Source organism: Rhinolophus sinicus, chromosome 14 (assembly GCF_057876585.1).
Source record: "Rhinolophus sinicus isolate RSI-liver-muscle chromosome 14, RSI-T2T, whole genome shotgun sequence".
NCBI classification, from domain to species: Eukaryota; Metazoa; Chordata; class Mammalia; order Chiroptera; family Rhinolophidae; genus Rhinolophus; species Rhinolophus sinicus.
This window is the reverse complement of record NC_142514.1, coordinates 52,590,503-52,613,778: the sequence shown is the minus strand read 5'-3', so window position 1 is coordinate 52,613,778 and position 23,276 is coordinate 52,590,503. Positions and strand designations below refer to the sequence as shown.

The 23,276-nt window shown below is 33.3% G+C and overlaps 1 protein-coding gene across 2 annotated transcripts in view; it reads left to right on the top strand.

Moving 5' to 3' along the window:
- Positions 1-23,276, top strand: part of NEGR1 (neuronal growth regulator 1) — an 840,333-nt gene that overhangs the window by 554,169 nt on the left and 262,888 nt on the right. For both annotated transcript variants that reach the window (XM_074334947.2, XM_074334948.2), the window contains exon 4: positions 3,608-3,739. In XM_074334947.2, the coding sequence (XP_074191048.1) occupies positions 3,608-3,739 (132 nt within the window). The remainder of the gene's footprint in view (positions 1-3,607; positions 3,740-23,276) is intronic.

The following is a 23,276-nucleotide window of genomic DNA, read 5'->3' as shown; positions in this document are numbered from 1 at the left end:
AAGTAGTACCCTAAAGTGTTACATATCCTCACAAGTGTTTAGTCTTGGCTTTAGTGATGGTCCTCATGCCTTTAGCTCCCTATATCACTTCGGTCTTGGTCTTTCCACTTCATGTTGGGGGATTAGTTGAGTTATATTACATGAACTTCAATGTTCTTAGCTGCATTTTAATGTACGATGCCCAAATCCTCTCTCCTTGTGAGGGGAGTAAGGGGAAAAGAAGGCAATCCAGCCAACTGGAAAAGACAGGATTGTTTTCCTTGAGTCCAAAACTCAAGGAAAGGTGAATAATTACTATTAGGGAAAACAGAGGACAACAAAAACCAAAGAGGCAGCCAAGCAAATTACAGACAAATAGTAAACCCCAGAATTTAAATCCTGGGAAACTCAGTTTCAAATCTGAAATTTAAGCCTGATGAGATCAGACTGAGAACAGAGCAAGGATGAACTCAGGATGGAAACAGCTATTTGGGGGGGGGGGGGGGGGAGAGAGAGAGAGAGAGAGAGAGAGAGAGAGAGACTATAATTGGAGCATACCTTTTGGGAGAGCTGATGCATGGTGAATGGAAGTAACAGGATGGCTTAAAAATCAGGAATCCAGTGGGAAAAATTAAGATGTTAACCATGATTTTATACTTTCTTCCCAAGTGTCTTTATATTAGTGTTTTGTCATTGATAATACCATTGGCAATATCATCCACTGACTGGTTCTATAGCCATTAAGTAATACAATGCATAAACATTTACTGGTAATTCTGGTAGTTGTAAATAGGGACACTGTTCTGTGGCAGAGTCGAGATGTATCTCTAAATTTAGTTAGGTAGATTTTGCAGTGAACTCTATGAACAAATGTCCGATAGATATAAATGGTAGTCTCTGGAGTTGAGTGATATACTTGTCCTGATATTGGTGACATTTTTGTTATGCGTCATCTTGTAGTGGCTCTCAATATTTCAGAGCCTGCCATTTACCCATTTAAGAGAGAGAGAAAAACTCTTCCTTCTTCCTTAAGTTCTGGAACTTACTGATTCTCTTTTCGTTATACTTTTTGTTTCTGGTAGACATACAAATCTAATGTTCTTCTTCCTATCTTTCAATACTTTAAGAACAATTGGTCATATGTTTGCAATGTTTAAATGGCAAAAAAATACATAAACTCATACATGCCATGTTTAGTGCTTTATTTAAGAATTAGATAACACTTGATTATTCACATAGGTATAATGCACGCCTATTAACCAAAGGATGCATTTTGTGGGATACAATTTCTCAAAATTATGTCAGTACACAAAATAGGAATATTCAAGTAACATTTTAATATTGAAAATAAGTTAAACCCTAATACATTTGTTTTTACAAAGTTTTGCAATAGTATGCCTTTTAACTTGTGATTGGCTTCATTTGTACTGCTCAACTAGGTTATTTAATTTTAATATAGTATGTCATTTCTTCCATGCTTTAATTTCCATTTAATATTGTCCTTTATAATTCAAGTTGTACTTTAAAAATTCCTGGATGTTAATAAGGAATTTGTCATCCTTATATTCCAATAGTTTTTACAAATACATTTAAGCCTAAATTATATCTTCATTGAAAGGGTGAAAATAAGAGAAATAAAAGGGAACAATAGAAAATCACCATTATACTTGTATATTCAGTCAGATAAGGCCACTAGGTTAAACTGAAAAAAATGATTATAAAATCAGATTTTTAGAATATGAACTTTGGAGACAAGTGATGCTTTTGTAAGCGTACTTCTTACACCTGAAATAGCTTATAAACCAACCACCATCTAAGAAATATAACTCTCCCTATCTATAACTTGAGATCAGCCAGAAAAAATGAAGAAACAACTTAATCATTTATATCCTAAACACTCTAGGTTGAGATTAACAAAGTCATAGTTGCCTGGAAGACAGACAGTGTGGCAGTTGATATAGGCCCAGATAATGGAGCCCGCAGGAAAGAAAAATAAATTTTAAATGACATGGATTTTAGATTGTAGTACCATAAATAAATTTCAATTTGTTTTGTTTATACCATGTTTCCTCGAAAATAAGACCTAGCTGGACCATCAGCTCTAATGTGTATTTTGGAGCAAAAATTAATATATTAATTAAATATATTAATTAAATAATAAAAATTAATATTAGAAAATAAGACTGGCTCTTATATAATATAATGAAATATAAGACCAGGTTTTATATATTATTTAATATAATATAATATAATATAATATAATATAATACCTATAATATAATATAATATAATACCTGGCTTTTGTTCCAAAAGACGCATTACAGCTGATTGTCCAGCTAGGTCTTATTTTCAGGGATACACAGTATAAACTTCAATTTTCTTACTAGTTTGTTGTTGTTTTTTTTCGTTGTTTTTTAATAATACAGTTCACATTTCTTTTTCTTTTTTTTTAAATTAGTTTCAGGTGTACGAAACAATGTACTAGTTAGAAATGTATACCCCTCACAAAGTGATAACCTCCTCCCCCAATCTACTACCTCTCTGATACAATATGTAGCTGTTACAACTCCACTGACTCTATTCCCTATTTGTAATGTCAACATTGTTATAATAGTTTAGGTGACAGAATGAGATAAAAACAAAAGGTTGATTTTGAAAACAAACTATTTAATGCAGTCATTGTTTCATTTTCCAGTTCTCTTTGGTATGTCTTGCAATGTGATTTTTCAAGACCTGTACCAGGAGGGAAAAAGGTGCTCCCTAAGGAAATTCACATAGGTCCTTTGCCATATCTCTGAGAATAGGACTTTTCCTGCCCAATGATTATCTGCTTTCAAATAAATAAAAATTCTACTACTTCAGAAAGAGTCTTTTTTCAAATCTCATTTCAGGATATTCTTTCATCTGCGATTATGCTTTTGTGTTTTGAATCTGCTATTTTTAGTCAAAAATAATGTTTTCCCTTGAATATTAGAAAATAAAGATACTTTAGTTGGTTTTTACAACTACTCACTTTTAGTTTGAGAGTCATAAAGCTTTTTTTCTGAGGTTTATTGGGTGAGTTATATATAGTATATGCAGTGTACCTCTTTTGGAAACATTAATAATTTTGGAAAGTGAAACATGGCAATGGTTTAATGTATCTTTGTATATTTATCAATCCATCTGGCTTGAAACCTTCATAATGAGTATGAGATTTCCCCAACAGAAAAGTAACATTTAGTTAGGTTACGCGTGATGCTGCTAGCTTACAGTGTGTAAAAGTCAACACACACCAACTCACATTAGAGAATTTCACCTACACTGCTAGGAGGTTGTTGAACTCAGTTACAGAAATGTGCAGAGTTCTATTTGATGTGTGATGCGGCGAGGAGACCACAATCAATTAAAAAGAACACATGTATATCCTCTTCTGGGGAAACAGTTGTTATAGTATCCCTTGTTCGGTTTCTGCTTTTCTCTCTGACTTGTCCTCTGAACATAGGAGAACAAAGGGTTTAATAATTCCCCAGTTTCATTTGGAATTGTTTTGTCAGCGATATCTAATAGGAAGGCATGAGATTGTTGTTTTACTTGTATGAAGCCTCATGTGGCTCCAGTTAAACGTGCTGTACTTTTTTTCTTGCAGCAAAACCATTTGAAAATGGACAATATTTGGACATTTATGGAATTACCAGGGACCAGGCTGGAGAATACGAATGCAGTGCAGAAAATGACGTGTCGTTCCCAGATGTGAAAAAAGTAAAAGTTGTCGTAAACTGTAAGTCCCATCACCTTTTATCAATATTACCTCAGAGAAAAGATAAACCACCTGAAAAATACTGTCTGAAATGTATGTTGCTGATTTTTTTAAGAGGTGGTCTGTCTATTGATAAAGACCGCCTGTTGATAGTGAAAATGTGCATATGTTAGAATATTGGTCAGATTGTTTATGTAACATCAGTTGATCCAAATAATCCCACAATAATTCAGTTTAATGGGCAGATGGAAATGTTTCCAATATCATCCTAGTCCCTGGCATTCTAAACTGTGGTATCCTTATCTCTAAAGCACTGTAGGCACATGATGGTTTCTTCATTTTCATAGGTTTCACCTGGAGTATATTTTGACTAAATTTAAGTGAAACTTTTCATCAAAACTGATGGAAATGAAGTATACTGGTCTGTACTCAAAGAAAAATGCTGTTACTGTAATGCTCCTATTACTTAGGTTATTTAATTCTATTTACTTTGGAAAATATTGTTTTAATAGTTAGGCATTTATCATTTATATCCCTCACACAGTGACAACCGCTTCCCCCACCCACTACCCCTCTGACATCGCACACAGCCATTACGTTTCCACTGTCTCTATTCCTAATGCTGTACTCCGCTTCTTGTAACCATATATATATATATATATATATATATATATATATATATATATATATGGTTTATATATATATATAAAATTGTAGTTGACATTCGTTATTGTTCAGCTTCAGGTATACAGTACAGTGATCAGGCATCTACATCATCCCTGAGGTGGTCTCCCTAATGAGACAAGTGTTTATCAGATACCCTACAAAACCTTTACAACATTATTGATTGCATTCTTCAAATTGACTTTCACATCCCTGTGGCAATATTGTGGTTACCGACTGTGCTTTCTAATCCCCTCACCTTCCCCCTTATCCCCACCCGCCAAGCCATCTAGCAACCCTCAGTTTTTCTTCTATGTCTCTGAGACTTTCTGATTAGTTTATTCATTTATTCTTTTCTTTAGATTCCACATGTAAGTGAGATCATATGCTATTTGTCTTTCTGTCTGACTTATTTCACTTAGCATAATGTTCTCTAGGTCCATCCATATTGTTGCAAATGGTAAGATTTCATTTTTTTATGGCTGCGTAATACTCCAGTGTATAAATTTACCACAGCTTCTTAATCCAGTCGTCTACTGATGGACAGTTTGGTTGTTTCCATGTCTTGGTAATTATGTATAGTGCTGCAATAAACCTAGGGGAGCATACATTTTTTTTAATTAGAGTTTTGGATTTTGCTGGATAGATACCTAGGAGTGGAATTGCTGGATCATAAGGTAGTTCCATTTTCAGATTTTTGAGATACCTCCATATTGTTTTCCATAGTGGCTGCACCAATCTGCAATCCCACCAACAGTGCACAAGAGTTCCCTTTTCTCCACATCCACACCAGCACTTGTTGTTTATTGATTTATTGATGATAGCCATTTTGACTGGGGTGAGGTAGTATCTCTTTGTGGTTTTTATTTGCATTTCTCTAATGACTAGTGAGGCTGAACATTTTTTCATGTCTGTTTGCCATCTGTATGTCCTTTTTAGAAAAATGTTTCTTCATGTCCTCGACCCATTTTTTAATTGGGTTGTTTGTTTTTTTGGAGTTGAATTGAGTGAGTTTTTTATAAATTTGGGATTTAACCCCTTATCGGATATATCATTGGCAAATATCTTTTCCCATTCAGTAGGATCCCTTTTTGTTTTATTGATGGTTTCCTTTGCTGTGAAAAAGCTTTTTAGTTTGATATAATCCTACATGTTTATTTTTTCTCTTACTTCCCTTGCCTGAGGGGATATATCAGTAAAAATCTTACTCCAGGTAATGTCTGTGAAGTTTCTTCCAATATTTTCTTCTAAGAATTTTATGGTTTCAGATCTTACATGTAAGTCTTTAAGCCATTTTGAATTTATTCTTGTATATAGTGTAAGAAGGTGGTCCAGCTTCATTTTTTTGGATGTGTCTGTCCAGGTTTCCCAACACCATTTATTGAATAGACTGTCTTTACCCCACCAATGATTCTTACTTCCATTGTTGTAGATTAAATGACCATGTAAGTATGGACTTTCTGGGATTTCTATTCTGTTCCATTGATCTATGTGTCTGTTTTTATGCCAATACCATGCTGTTTTGATTACTGTAGCCTTGTAGTATAATTTGATATCAGGTATCATAATACCTCCCACTTTGTTCTTATTTCTCAAGATTGCCGAGGCTATCCGGGGTCTTTTATTACTTTGGAAAATATTGAGAAAATGAGGAATGTTCCTATAAACATCATTATTAGGAAGTTAGAATAGTAAGAGATACATGCAGACTATCAATGTTATCATGTTTCTCCCTTTCTCTGAATGCATCCCAAGACACTGATGTAGGACATTTTTTCATTAACATCCTATTTTTGTATTTTAGGGTCTCAACAGCAAGCAATAGTCTTTACTTTTAAAAAGTAACCATTTAGTCTATCTCTCAAATATGTTCCCATTGCCTAACTTACCCAAATAAAGTACTTTTGGGATAGTAATTTTACCAAGAGTGTTTAGCTATTTTTTTTACTCCATTTATATATGTTCTTATAGATGGCCATTGCTAATAATGCATACATAGTATTATACCATAGAATGGAAGAAACTGTCCCAAAATTCTAAAACAAAACAGGTTTTTTTTTCTTATTAATATGAGTCTTTCAGTTTCATGGGCCAAAAGCAACTATCAAAACACTCCTGGCAGTTGAGCATCGGCCAAAGAAAATCACTGTCATCAACTAACATTTATCAGTGACTAATCTATACATTTGGGGTTGAACTATCTCTGTTGGACTAAGCAAATGTGCATAATATAGATCAAGAGGCAGTTTTGGGTGCAGAGTTTCTCATATAATGTTCTGCAGACAAACTGTAGGAGATTCACCCAAGAAGCTCATTAAAATTAGAAAATGTCTCTGTCTCACATCAACCCTACTGAATCAAAATCCTTGGGGTATAGGGCTTGGAAATCTACATTTATAAGTTGTCATTGATTCTCAGGCCTCTTGTTGCAGAGAGCCGTTGCTCATCCCTCTGGAACTCTCTGAAATTAGAAGTAATAAGTAATTAAAAACCATATTTATCAGAATATGAGTCTACTGATTTTATTGCTTGCTGTCAGGAAGGGAGATGAGAAACAGAAGTAGGAGGAAGTAGTATTTTTAACAGTGAGCCAAAAAAATGAAAAGGTAGAGTCAAACCGTCAAATTAGCAAGGCACCCAGGCCAACATGGCAGCCCACTCTCAAACCCTCAGATCAAGTCAGTCTCTAAAATGATGTCTCCACAGAGTATAGACTTAAAAATATAAGTGCTATCAGGATTCTCATGAGCCCGCACTCTGTGTATAATCCATACTTCCCTTTGTATTCACACTTTCTTTTTTATCCTTCTTATCCCTCTGACTTTAGTTCATTGGCACTCAGTATTCAATCTAACTCTGTTTTGTTTTTGTTCTGGACAAGTGGGGAACTTAGAGTGGGAAAGGTCAACGAGGGAGGCAGAAATTTGGACAGAAACTGAATTGAAAAATGATTTAGATGACCAACCAATGAGTCATCTTCTCTAGGATCTGGGTGGAAACCCGATTCTTTATATAAAACAGAACAACAGAAACTGGGAGAAAACAATGTCAAGAACTGTGAAGAATATGCCACATTTTTGTGGACGCTGGCAGAAGGCAGAGACAAAGGGCAGTTTATTACTCATAGCAATAACAGTAGCCAAACTATTGTCATCTCCTTGCATCAGTTCCTCAAGCCCCAATTACTACAAGGTTGTACGATGAGGCTTAGGTGACACCCACACACACAGTAGGTTTATGCCATCACTGAGGCTCCCTGCGCTTAGAAAACTGGATTTATTTTATTTAATGGCAGCAAGCAAAGCTGCCCTTTGCCGCAGAGGGAGAAATTATCTTTATTATACTGGACTGTAAACAAACCTGCCCTTTGCTCCATAGGGAGAACTACTTCTGTCTTTCAGACTTTTCACTATACAAGCATCCTTGAAAAGATAGTCAGGAACAAAAGCTGTCAGTGCCTCTGCTCACAAGACATGCAGAAACACAAGAGACCCACGGGGAATTGTTTTCCAACACAGGATGGGAGCAGAAAACTTTAAAGCAGAGCCCAGACACATTTCATCAGTGAGAAAAGCATGCTTCAGTGGCTTTGGTAGGGTGTCAGACATCTAATGATAGGTAGGAAAGAAGACTTTGTTAACCAACTTTAACTTAAGAAGGAAAACAGGAAACAAAAAGGGAAAAGTGAAAACAAGAAAGTTAAGGAGATACTTTTAAAATCAGAACACAGAAAACCTTTTTTAAGAACTAATTTTAAAGGGCAGTCCTACATGGACATTGCGATACACACATGATAGTAATGTAGCTTACACTAAAAAATGGACCCCGCAGCATTTGTAATGATTTTAAACAATCAATTTTATCTCTGTTCCTTCCCAAATTATACCTATGATAGCTCACATTTTTCTAAATGTGCCAGAAAGAATTGTATTTAATACTGATTGATCAATTACATTCACCTGTCTTGAATCAGTATTTTATGTAAGAGATGAGATTTGTCAAGAACTAAATTTTGCCTTTATTTGGAAATTTACATCACACATATGCCAGCAGCATCTAAGTCTTATTAGGTGTGTATATGTTCCTGGTTATAAGGATGTTTAAAAGTGTTAATTTTGTGTGAACTTGCCCCTTTGAATGTCAAAAACTGAGTACTATCTGTGGATTTTACTGAGCTGATTTCCCAGAGGAAATTAGCCAAAGCCAGCTGAACAAACTTTAGTTCGTCAAAGCCAAAACTTGAGCACTTGGGTCTGTTACCAGCACAGGCTGTACATCCCCTGCTAACCTGAAGGGGACCATGACACATTCAAGGCAGCCCTCCTTTTCATTGTTATTAATTGATATTGATAGTGCTTATAGAACCGCCATAGCTTTGTGACTTACAATTTAAAGAGAAACTCTGTCCTTTTTCCCAAGTAGGGTTCAAGATGAAATGTAATAAGTTTTCATAAGCTCTGGTAGATTTAGTTATGTGGTAAATCAATTGAAGAGAGACAGAGTTAGGTTCCCTGCAAGTTAGAAATGTGTAATGTTTTACCATTCGTCTCACACGTCTGGCACATTCACTATATATGAAACATATGCATACAATAAATAAATAACATCATATTTGCCACATACTTCATACTTATTATAGCACTTTGTGTGAATTTGTATTCAATTTAATTAAACAGCAGTTTAGTGAAATGATTGGTGTAAACTTATTTTATATAAATCGGGCTGTTGGTTTCTCTTTCTCTCTCTCTCTCTCTCTCTCTCTCTCTCTCTCTCTCTCTCTCTCTCTCTCTCTGCGCACAAGTGCATGCATGTGCATTTACTCTAGAATGTAAGTTCTATGCAGTAAGGGGTCTTCCTTTCCTTTGTACAATGATGCGTTCCTGTTAAGCAGCACCTGGTCCATAGGAGGCAACCAAAAAAACAGTCATTGAGTGAATTAATTATTTTAAAAGATGAGCATTCTTTAAGTGAATTATTCTACTAGACAGAACAGGAAGGAGATACTAGGTTTGCTCCACAATTACATTTTTCATTCTCCCTGGACAATAAGTAAATGGTATGTTTACTAAGTTACTTCTGATACCATTTTTTTAACCAAAATTTTCAGGTGTATTCAATAAAGATAACCTATAGATAACTAACCTAAAGATAACTCACCTAAAGGTAACTAACATAAAGATAGTGTTTTCACTCAGAGAAGGGAAGCACTGATTTTTTTATAGATAAGAAAATTGAGGTTCAAGGAAATTAAAACATTTGATAACTTCCCTGATTTTCAAGAACAAAACAGACATGAATAACATAAGGTATTAATGAACCATAACAAATACAAAGTCAAGAAGATTAATATAAAAAGAGTTCCAGATATTATTTCAGTTTTCACTCATGACAGTCAGATTTATGTTTTGATCATTCTACTTGGTATGAGAAATTCTTTTGCTCACTCAATTTCCAGTGAAAAAAGAACTGAGTATTTTTTCCTATGGTCAGACAGTAAAGATACATTTTGGATGCACTGTAAACTAAGTTTTTATACAATATCACAGGCTCATATTTGTGCATTATTTTGCATCTGATACATATTTATGCAAATGTACACTTTCCTTTTCAATATAACTAGCTCCAAATATGTAGAATGCACCAATATGTATAACTTAGTGCAATTGTATCAAAGCCTGAAATGAGGAGCCACTGGGGAGAGGTAGGAGGAGGAGGAGGAGGCTTCTAAGGAAATGACCAGTTTTCTTTGGCTATTATAAAGTTTTCTCCAAAACCTTGGGCAAATTAGGCAGGCATGTCAGAATTAAGACTAGAAGAAATTGCATATTACAAGTAGCTATCCCTTACATAAAGAGAAAATCTCTACATTCAGAGTTGGAATGGGGACCAGAAGAAAAATGGTGTTATGTGAATTCGTAATGATCACCTTACCTTTTATTTCTGGCTCCATTTTATGCCCTATCTTTACTTTCCATTTACCTCATCTTTCCCATCTGCTTATAATTTAGGCTACTCTCCTATATTTTATATTCTTTATAAGGTAATTAACACTTCTTTGGAACAACTCAGGGCATAAATAATGCATATTGTTGTCTTCTAAATAAAGTACGAATTTATATGCCATTTCTACAGTAATCCTGAGGCCCTTCAGTAAATCTATATTTATATATGTATTTATTTACCTATTTACTTGTTGCTTACCATGAGACTATCAAGGTGTTAGGATCTGGGATACTGGTCTTCAAGTTCACAATCTAGGAAAGGAAAAATACTAAAGAAACACATAATTATACTACAGTCTGACAAGTGCTTTGAGAAACCAACCATCAGGTGCTATGCTACACAAGGCTATAAGACAGGCATCAAACCCAGCCTTGGGGTATCATGGAAAGCTTCTAAGAGGCCTTGACCCTGCTAGTGTCTGAAGGACAAAACTGAATTCCACAGATATTTTTATTTTAAAAAGGAGAAACCAAAGGGAAGAGCGAGACCTCCAAGATAGAAGCAGCAGCATTTTCTTAGCCCCACAGAAATTAGGGGACAAGACACTGCTTGAGTTATCAGGCTGCGGTGAGCTGGAGGAGACCAAAAAGATAAACAGAAAGGAATGTGGGTACTTTAGAGGAAGGTGAGGCCAGATTAGATGGGAGTTCATGAATTTTCATAGGCAGACATAGATCCAGCACAAAGTTATCCATCAAAGAATAACTTTGAGATGATAGAACTTGTCGGGGATGCATCTGAATATCAAAGGAATGTATTTAAATAGTTTTATTTCCTCCATTCATGGAGTACACTTGGAAGATTTCTGTTTTGTTATGGCAAGGACAAAGGAAAGGATTAAAATGATATCCAGCTAAAAGATATGATGAGTTAAGAAATTTGAAGGAAAATCCCTACAGGTATTGAACACTGAATATTAGAAACATATGGATAATTGCCCAGAAAATATATTTTTAAATAAATCATTTCTCCTCAATAGCACAGCATAAAAATCTAAGAATTAAACCTTTTCTTTTCACCTTGGGACTTTCATGGTATAAATAGTTCAGACTTAATTGTATGGTTTATATAATCCCTGAGTTGAAGTAAAACTGTGTTATTAAACATGCAGTTAAGGAATACATGATTTCTTCTACTGAGGGAGACATAATCAGTCCTTTGTTTTAAATCTTAGACATACACTTCAATTAATGACTAGTGTGCCGAGGTTATTTTTACTTAATGAGTCTGCTACCCAATTTAATTTAAATGTATCCTCCCATACTTTTATTTGGGTTTTGAGAGATGTTTTAATGTTAAAAGTCTATGAATAATTTTTCACCCTTTTGTTCATGGAATATCAAAATGCATCTGCAGGAACCATATGTTCATTTTTTATCCTTCTTTTTTTTTTAAGTGAAAGATGAAACAATGTTCTTGTTTTAACACATGAGCAAAATGTTGAGTCATTTATTTTGTTTCGTTTATAGTTTTTTCTAGGTATAAAGTAATGGGTAAAATAGAGCCTGACCATCAGCTAGCAGTAAGAAAGCAATTTCTAACAGGGTTAAATGCTCTAGGTAGAAAATCCTTCTATGCCAGACTAAAGAAAAGGGGTGAAGTAAGGAAAGACAAAACAACTATATAGTCATAAACATATATATGCACTTCTCTGATGGTGTGTATTCATCTAGATCCATGCTCTAGTAAGATGTCAAACTGCCAAACTCTGAAAACATCAGGGTGGCTTCTTATGAATATATTCTTCAAACTGATCTTGAAAGTTCAAATCTTGCACAAACATGCAGTTTATAAACCTGTATTTATCTAAGTCAAACTTTATCAGCATATTTCTTCAGTGAGCATGTATATCAAGCAAGATAATTTATGGAATTCAGTTCTTTTTAACTGAACACTTAAGAGCTATTCATAGAATGGGAGCAACGCTGAATTAATCTTTTTGGGTCTTTTCCATATCATTAAGATTAAACTTCACAGGAATTGTCAAGTATTCTTATGAGTATGTCTTCTAATGACCATATTTGTATGTTTTTTGTGCATGTACAGATGTGTGTGAAGGGAGTGATGGTAGAGTGATTAGGGGAAAAGTATGGTGAAAATGGGATAAGCAAAGGTAATATATAGAAGAGTTGTGGTAGATACATTTGGAACAAAAGGGTCCAAATTGTGGAAAAACTTCCTTTTTGCACATCTGAGCTTGCTAGGCCTGCCCCCACCCCCCCACCCCGCCATTCCTTATTTATGTATTCATTATCTGTTTCTTGCCCATTAGTACTCTTTCTCATTGTATTTTTCCTCCCTTCCCCTTATTTCTAGCCACATATATAATAATACTAAACCAATTTTTGAAAGATATGTATATAGTAAGATTAGCAATGAATTTTTTAATCATCTTGGAAACATTTTAAATATACAGAGTCCTGAAAAACCACTCTTCCTACTGAATTAGTCTATATTATATTTACTTATAAAGAAATGGGTAAAATTTTTTGAGATTTTACTAGGTTTTAGTAAACACTTATATTAGGAGATGACTGGATAATGAGTATGAGACAGAAAAGCAGAAGATTGGAATTCTATTTTTAATTCAGTTACTTAACTGTTTATATAACTTTAGAGAAAGGACTTCAATTTACAGGGATTAATTCACCTATTTGTAAAACGTGAAAAGCATCTCTATGGTATCTCCCAATTCTGAGATTCTGATGTGTTTCTCTGATCCAAGTGTGAAAGTTTGTAGGGATTGCAGGAACCAGGAGGCAGGAAGCAAAGGTTTAAAATGACTGTTTGGCTTCAGTGTCTATTGATTCTAGGTAATCTAATTCTTTTGCTTTGTGAATTCTTTGAGATGTTATTAACACTAATAATTTTGTACTCAAGCATTGTTGGCAAATTTGGGCATAATTTTTTATTTTTACTTCAAGGAATTTTAATTTTATGAAAATAATTAAGTACAACAATGGAGAAATAAATTTCAGAGAATTTCAAAGTAGGAATGGTGTTTATGCAATGGAGTGTGACACAGGGTAACAAAAACAGGATTTGGAATCAGACAAACATGACGCCTATTCCCAGCTCAATCACTGATTAACTATGGAATATTGGGAAAATTAGAGAACTTATCAGGGGTTCGGTTGCCTTACATGAAAAACCAGAGATAATCATAGCCACCATGAAAATTTGTGCTGATGCTTAAGTGTCATAATATATGTAAAACAGCAGAGTGACTAGCACAGGCAAATGACTTTCTATAATGTAATCATCACTGTGGAGCATTGGTCACATCACCCTATTTGTTTACATTTCTACCTTCTTCAGTTTTTGTTTTGTGGCCTGTGAGCTTTTTAAAGAGGGAGATTCCTCTTACTTTTGTGCTTCAGGCAGTGTGCACAGTGGTTACAAGGACAGGCTCTGGAGGTGGTCACTCTGGCTTTGAATCCTAGCTCTGCCACTTCAAGGTATTATGAGAGTGGGGTCAAATTAAGCTTTGTGTGTGTCAATTTTTGTTTTGCTTTATTTTTTTCAACTATTAAGTGGAAGAATAAGGAATCACTAACTTAATTACATGAAAAGGCTTACTGCAGATTATCAGTACTCCTAATACCTAGCATAGTACCTGGTAATAAATGTTTGATGGTTGAATAAATAAATAAATAAATAAATAAATAAATAAATAACAAGCACATACGAAATTCTATAGTTAATAAAGATTGTAAAATCACCCAAATCCCTTTATATTATCGATGTATGCATTTGGGTTTTGGTAGCTTTAGAAATTAGGTCAGAGAGTTCACAGAAGTACTGAGAATGGAATCCTGATATCCTGATTCTAGGTCTGAGGCTATTTCATTATACCAGCCTGCCTCCATGTAAATCAAAAATGGAATTTAATTATTTTCAGTAAACTGTGTAATCTCCAAAGACTTTCAGAGAGTATAATCTCCAAAGAGAGTGTAGTCTGAAGGGTAACGAGACAGCATTGCTACTTGTAATGAGGGAAAGATTTGAAAAACCAGAACATACGCTGCTGCTAGCTGTCAGAATGGCTGACACTGAAATAAAGTGAAGAACCAAGAAAATTAGGATTCTGAGTGAATAGATAAAACAATCACAATAATTAATCTTTGGGAATGATGCTGCACTCAAAATAGGTTTGTTCACTTATTGTCTGAAATAAGAGTTTTTATTTAATAGTGAACGTAATGAAGTGTCGGTATCATGCATCCTGCCTGCTTGCTGCTACACAGTAAAGTTAACCACAGTGCAAAAAACAAATACAAATGGAACCAAAAAAAACAAAACAAAAACAAAACAAAAAATAATGCTGTTCTGGGAACATTAAACAATTATAGTTTTCACAGGTACAATGCAAATGATAAGGTTTTATTTAGAACATTCTGTTTGTTTTATGTTTACGATTCACTACTCTGCTCTTCCTGCCATGTGGTCATAGTGCATTCTAATGAAACATCCCCTCATACTCACAGTGTTCACTATTGGGAGCTGCATCAGTACATCTGCAGGACCCTGTGTTTCAGATGATAGCATAGCTGCTCTCAGATTGTTGATCTCATAACCCTTTAACAATCCTAAAAATTATTGAGATCGCCAAAGAGCTTTTGGTTGTATAGATTGTATCTCTTCTTATTTCTTACATTTAAAATTAAAAACGAAAATGAAAAAAAAAAATCAAGATAGATTACATCAGATTTCCAAAATTTGAAATTAGAACTGAAATAAACAAACAAACAAAAACCCATAAACACAAAAGCAGATTTCATTTATCGGTCAGAGAAATGAGGTCTTCACACATCATGTGGCATCAGAGAAACTCCTCTGGACATGTATGAGAGTGAAAATTCAAATGGCAACTTAGTATGAAAACAGTTTTCTAAATAAATAATTATTTTTCAGGATGTCAAAGTCCATGAGACATCCTCACATAACATTTCTGGAACTACTATAGTATTCGCTAAATGAAAGGTATTTATTGAGAACATGCTGTATACAGGATATGCTGCAATCTACTCATATATTGCCCTCATTAGATTTTTGATAGTTTAGAAGAAAATATTTTCATTTACATATAGGCAATTGAGCCTTAATGGGGTAAAAGTCATTTGTCTAAGGTAAGTTTAGTTAGAAGAAAAAATAGGGTGCAAAGCCAGATGAATATGCATTCAGAATCCATTTTTCCCTCTACAGAAAATTTTAGCAAATAGTGTTCATTCAAATGGTGTTTATCTAGAGATAATGATAATAATTACATTGGAAAAGATATTGCTACTGTAAGATCGCTAAGATTTTTTTCCATGACACTTTTCTGCTTTCTATACAAGTGCCAAATAACAGTTCAGATAGAAAAATCAGTAAATGACTAGGCATCTGCAAATGACATCCTTAGTTCTGTCTAATTAATGGGATTTTACATATGAGAAGAATTTCTTAGATAATTTTTTTAATGTAACTTACTTTTGTGATATAATCTCATTTTTTATAAAACCATGTGTCAATACCCCTAAATTGAAAACCCTAAGTAAGTGTTGTGTGTGTGTATGTGTGTGTGCATAGATTCAAAATTCAATTGAGGGGGAAAAAAGTGTGAAATTTTCTCTGAAATTTTGACAGTAATATCACATACTAATATTAATGTTGATATTAATGTTGATAAGACACTGGTTTAAGGGTTCAAGGTTGTGCTAGCAGCTGAATGGTCGGAGGTGAGATAAGGGTAATAAATCATTTCTTCAGGTTTTGAGGGCAGCTTTGAGGTCTTTTCTGGCATCCTAGTGTCTGGTCTCATGAGCAAATAACCAGAGGATTGTTCTACCTTAGGGCTCAGGAACTGAAAATAAGTTAGTTCAAGATGTTTTCTTTAGCCAGTCAGTAGTCTGGACTATGTGACTATTAGTCAGGTCTGGGTACTGTCCTCTGCCGCCTTGGGGTTGCTGATCATCCAGGGGAAAGGCCAGGTCTGTGAGGGGTATATTTAAAATGTATAATTACATATTATGTATATACATATATTATATATTTAACAATATATTATATATTATTAATTATATGATATTACATATTGTATATAATATGTAATTATATATTATATGTATATATTATTATATGTAATTGTATGTAATATATAGATTATTATATGTAATTATATATTTTAAATGCATATATAGAGTATATATCTACATAACTGTATATCTATATCTATATATCTATACGGATATATATCAATAGAGAGAGACAGGGAGGGATATGATTTCTAGAGCTAAGATTTAAAAGTAAATGTAATTAAAGTAATAAGGACCCTTAGTATCAAGGGGAGGATAGTTTTGAACAAACATGCTCTGCACTTGGCCTGGGAAACACATCCAACGAGAAATCAGGAAGGCAGTGAGTGGTATATTTACAAACTGCATACCTGTGTGCTGGGAAGCATCAGTTTAAATCAGAACTCTGCATAGCAAAAGATGGGGTGGGGGAACCCTAAACAAACATGCAAATATATACTAGAACAATAAAAAAAAACGACACATTTTTAAAAACTTGAAGATAAATGTATTATTTAAATGATTGGCTATAGAAAAAGGGAGAAAATGTTAGGAAACATTTTTAATATAATATTAAACCAGAAGACATTTCTACTATAAAAAATGGTATCACAAAACCATAAAGGGGTGAAACAGGACACAAACAAACTAGGGGTGAAACAAGACACAAACAAACAAAAAGCTCAACCTGCTTATCCACATCTTGATACACGGTGATGGGGCAAGAGAAGGGGGTTATAAGAAAAAAAATATTCTCTGAAAATCCCCAGTCACAAGGTTCATTCCTGGAGATTTGGGGCTGAATTCACACTCCTTAGAGCCTAACAAGTGCTAGGTAGAAAACTTAAAGTGGTGCTAAGGTTCCTGGCCACTTGGATGCCTAACAAAAGAAGAAGCAATACTCTCTGTGGAAGGCATTTTAAATACAAGCCTCAATTTTCCATAAATGGTGTTCAAGAAGCATGAATTCTCAATCAAAAATCCTGAGCTCAAAAAAGAAAGCAAGCTGCAAGCAGAAAAACAAACAAACTGCAAAATAAGATACAAATAACATAATTATTACAAATATCCCTCATAGAATATTAACAAAATGTTAATATACTTAAAGAAAAAAGGGATTATAGTATTAAGAAAGAATATGGTTCTATCCAAATTGATCAAACAATTTTTTACAAAATCTCTTTGCAAACTAGAAATACAGTTAGCTGACAAAGGGCATCAGTAAAAAGCCACAGCAAGAATTATACACATGGATGAAATGTAAATGCATTTCCTTTAACATCAGCTAAGACAAGGATGACCCCTTTCATTACTTTCCCAAGCCAGGCTAGGACAAAATAACAGGAAAAAATTAGAAGAAACAAGAATTAAAACTGATGTTATTCCAAGATGATGTGATTTTTCTATATACAAAACCCAGAAGGGTATAGTGATAAATCAATAGAGTAAATGAGTTTATTATGATTAATAGATATAAAATCAATATACCAGATTAAATTCTACTTCTATAAACCAAAAATAATAGCAAATCCTATTGAGAAAATTAACAATATTTAGAATATCAACAACACAACAACATATAAATGTATTGAGGGTAAATATAACAAAATATAAATAAAATTATTTAAATGCATTAAAGAAGATCTAATTAAATGGAGAAGTATAACATACTCAGAGATGTTTTAGAGATGTCATTGCCCTCAAAACAAAATACAGGTTCATTAGAATTCCAATAAAAATTCAAACAAAATAAATTTAGGTGGGCAAGATGCCCTTCCAGATATCAAAATGTATTATAACTTTATTGCAATTTTAAAGTGTGATAGGACAATAAACAACTAGAGCAGAACAGAGAGCCCCTGAACACATCCATTCATGTATAGAATTCTGATATATGAAAGAGAAGATATTGTAGATCAGTAGAGGAAAACTAAACCATTAAGCAAATGGTTTGAAGCAATTAGTTTTCATAAATGAAAAAACAAAAGGAAATGAAACTCTACCTCACAACAAAAGAAAATCAATTCCAGATCAATTGAGGATGTAATAGTAGAAGGCAAATCATTAAAAAAAAAACCTCTGAAAGACAATCTACGAGACAATCTTTCCAATCCTTGGTAGGGAAAGTTTCCTTAAACTAAACAGGAAAATGAAAACTATTAAGATAATGGCACATATTATACCACATTAAAATTAACAGCTTCTTTTATAAAAGAGAGCACAAAGAAAACAAAACAAATTAAAAAGGATATTGAGATACATAAAGCCAACAAAGATTATATACACAGAAAATATAAAGAAAATCTATTGAAAAAGAGCCAAGAAAATCTATAATATATGAAGAGACATATGATAGGTATTTCACAGCAGAAGAAAGTCTACTGGATCATATATAAAGATGTCCAATCTCCTTTTTGTTATGATGGAAATACAAATTAAAATCATAATCACATAATTTCACAGGAACAGTTTAACAACACTGGAAATCATAAAATATTACATTTTTGTGAGAATGTACTGCAGAAAGAACCCTCACATACCACTGAGGAAAATATGAATTGGAACAATAATGTAGGAAAACAATTTTATATCAGCTAGTAAAATTGAACATATGTATACCCTACAACCTGGCAATCTCTCTTTGAGGAACATATGAACCAGAGGGCACGTACAAGAAGGCTTATAGAGACAATCTTTATAGTATCAACAAAACTAAAAACAACCCATAGGTTTATCAACGCTAAGTTGAGTATATGATAGAGTTCTGTATATAAATACAAGTAAATACATAACATCTTACGTGAATCAGTCTAGATGAAAATAAAAACTATAATATTAAGCTCAAAAGAAAAAAAGAAAAATCTATGTAAAATGAGATTGTTTATATAAAGTTCAAAAATAATCTAAACAAAGTAATATGCTGTTTAGGGATAACTACATAGGTGGTAAAACTAAAAAGAAATGCTTCCAGAATGTAGATGAAAATGTGAAAGAAATGGAAACTATGAAAGAGAAAATGCTTCTCCATTGATTAGTTTTGCTTATTTTGGCAGACTTATTATGCCAAATATAAGAATATAAGAAATTATCAATCTGTATATTTATAACTTGTGCACTTTATAGTATGTATGCTGCACCTCGATTTAAAAATAGCATGTCTTATCAGAGGAGAAGGAGGTGGGAGAAAGGCAAAGTGAGTAAAGGAGACCAAATATATGGTAATGGAATGAAACTAGACTTCGGGTGGTGAGCATGTAAAAGAGTATAAAGATGTTGAATTATAATGTTATACACCTGAAATGTATATAATATTATTAACCAATGTTACACAAATAAAATTAATTAAAAAATAAAAATAGAAAAAATAAAAAAATAAATAAAACATGCATGATTTGGAGGACACTGAACTCATATTTAACTTAACTACAGGTGTTCCTATGAAGAAACAAGAACTTTAAAGAAGCAATGTTTAAAGAAATAGTTGAAGAAAACTTTTAAGCACTGGAGAATCCCTAAGGAAACATATCAGTATAGCCTGCAAACATAGATATATCCTGTTCATTTATTTCAATCATATGTATGACTGAAATATAAAATAATTTAGTCTTTTAAAAAAATTCACACTATTCTCAGATTTCTCCTCTACAGTACTAAATAACAGTAGGACATAGACTATGCTTGTAGAATTAGGGAGGGGACATATATTGTGGTATAAAAACCAATCATTAATGTGTGATAATTGAATTAATAATCATTAAAATTAATTTAGCTGAGGACCACTAGGAAATATGAAAGTATAAAGCTTTTATTTTCCCTCAGAATATCTACTGAACTGTTGAGACTTTGCCCATTTTGATGACTTTATGAAATTCACAGAGCAGGAGTTTAAATTAAGGCCTATTAAAACTGTAGGAGACCTCTCCTGCCTAAAGCTAACCCAAAGGGCTAGATCTATAATATAAGAATGAATGAAAAATATACCATATGTCTCAAAAAAGAGATCCAAGGATTCTTCCCTGTCACACACCTGGTTCTAATATCATGGAAAAAAATTATCTTCTGAGAATACATAACCTCAACTAACCCACAAATAAGTTTGCAGACATATGTCAGTTTTATTAAAAAAAGATTTAAAAAAACTGGAAGTGCTTAATTGAATTTACTCTGGTCCAAAATAGGTAAAAATCACACAACATACAATGAAACAATAAGACATGAATGACAATCAGCAAAAATGATAGACAAGAATTATAAACTTAAAAGCTTCAGGTATTGACTTTCAGAAATATAAGCTTAAATAAATCAGAGTGAAGCTTGAATATGAGTAAGAAATAAGCAATTTTGAATAAGAATCTCATAGAAATTCCAGATATGAAAATTATAATAATTACATTTGAAAGCACCACAACCAGAAAAATTGGATAGATATAGCTAAAGAGAGAATTAGTGAATTGGAAGAAAGACCTAGAGAAGTTATTGAATACTATTAATTACCAGTGGATAGAATGAAGAACAGAGTGTAAATGTCTAAAATTTGCATAATATAATTCTGTAATAACATGCTACAGGGAATGGGGAAATGGACAATAAGCAATCTTTTTAAAAATGGCTCAAAATTTTTTCAGAATTATTGAAAAAAGTTTTTAAAAATATATTTTAAAAGACACTTCAATAGATTCAAGAAAAAAAAACTAAAAATCAATTATGTAAAATCTTAGTGAACTATGCAGAGAAGGGACTTAGTTAACTTGATGAGAGGCATGTGTAAAATTTCTACATCAAGCATTTTAATTAATACTAAAAATTATATGCTGTCCCCTTCAGATGAGATAAAAAGATAGGACCATCAACACCCATTCTTAATATTTCAATAGAGGTTCTTACCATTGCAGTACAAAAAGAGAAAGAAATAAAAGAGAAAAGAACTTAAAAGAAAAAAAAGATAACATATAACTTTTATTTGTGGATGATAGCTATGTATAGTCAAAAGAATCTGTGTTAAAATTATTAAAGTTATTGTTTTAGCAGTAATGCTGAATAATTCATCAACAATCAGAAACTGTAATTATGTTTAAGAAATCATTTACAATTGTAAATGTATATAAAATTATACCTTAGGGAAAATATGTAAATCTTTTATGGAAAAATTACAAATTTTATTGGAAGGAATTTAAGAGACTTAAATGAATAGAGAGGTATGCTGTGTATTTGGATCTGAAAACTCAATACTGTAAATGTAGTGAACATGTTAATTGTTCCCAAATTGATCTAAAAATTAAATATGATTCCAATTGAGATCCCAACAGACAGTTTTGTCAAAATTGATAAACTGATTCTAAATTTGGCATGGAAAATGAAGAAGTCAAGACAACTCAAAATTGTCCTAAAGAAGAAATTTTGAGGATTCCATCATTATAATTTAGATAGTGTGGTGTTGGTGGAAAGAACGGTAAATAGAGCACAAAATAGAATAGAGAGACCGGAACCAAAGTAATGGGCAAAAATTACAGCTGAAATTCAAATCATTTATTTGACTTCCAGGCTCCTCCATGTAACTTCCAGAGTAATCTTTACAAAATACAAATTTGATACTGTCACTATCCGGGTTAAAAATCTTCTGTGGCTTTCCATTCCTTCAGTATTGTGTCAATCTCTTGACGTGGCATAATAACCTCTTCTTGATCTGGCCTCTGCCTGTTTGCTGAGTACTATTCCAGACTTTTTAAATTCTTAATCTGGTGTCCCACCCATTCAGAGATACTCACAGTTTCCTGAATTCACCATGGTTTCTCAACTCTGAGTGCTTGAACACACCATCCTGAAGACTTATTTTTCTGCCCTCCTACATACTGAAGGGTTCATTTTCCTCTGCCCCCTCAACACTGTTTCTGGCACCAATAAATAACTGTTGAATGAGATGTTCAATAAAGAAAACCAAAAAAATAGTCCATTCCTGGCAGCTATTCACAGTGGAAGGAATTTTCCACACATGGGTATTATATGCATATAAAAGGTGAGATCAAAATATATGGTGAACGTTTAAATTTAAAAAAAAAAAAAAATTATTACAATAAAAGACATATTGCCATTAATCCCCCTCAAAACACCCCTCTTGCTTCAAACACACTTATCCCATCATTCTTGCCACTTTCTGTAGCAGTTCTGGAAGTCCTTTTTCATCAATGTCTTTAATTGCTCTGTTGTGACTGCCTGGATGTCCTGAATTGATTCAAAATGTTTACCTTTCAATGTCATTTTGACTTTGGGGAAGAGCCAGAAGTCACATGGTGCCAGATCCGATGAATAAGGTGGATGAAGACACACCATAATGTTTTTATTTGACCGAAATTTCTATACCAGAAGTGATGTGTGACACGGACCATTGTCATAATGGAGGATGAAGTAAAGACACTCACAAAAGAGGACTTCCAGAACTGCTTCAGAAAGTGGCAAGAATGATGGGATAAGTGTGTTTGAAGTGAGGGCAGTATTTTGAGGAGGATTCATGGCAGTGTGTCTTTTACTGTTTTGTTTTGTTTTTTAATTTAAATATTCACTCTATTTTTCTATCACACCTTGTACAATTGAATTATTTGATGCAGCCATTACATTAGACTTGCTCTTGGCAGACTTGACAAGCAGTTTGTAAGGGGATGTTATTGAATTTGTTGATGATCAATCACTCAGAATGTGTCCATTTAAGATAAATTTTGGATAAACACTTCAGGAGTTCCTGCATTATACCAGTCTTGCTCTAGAATAAATGACATTCTTACCATGCCATGTAATTGACTGGTGAAGTAGATGCTAAGCTTCAATGTAATATAGTAAAGAGA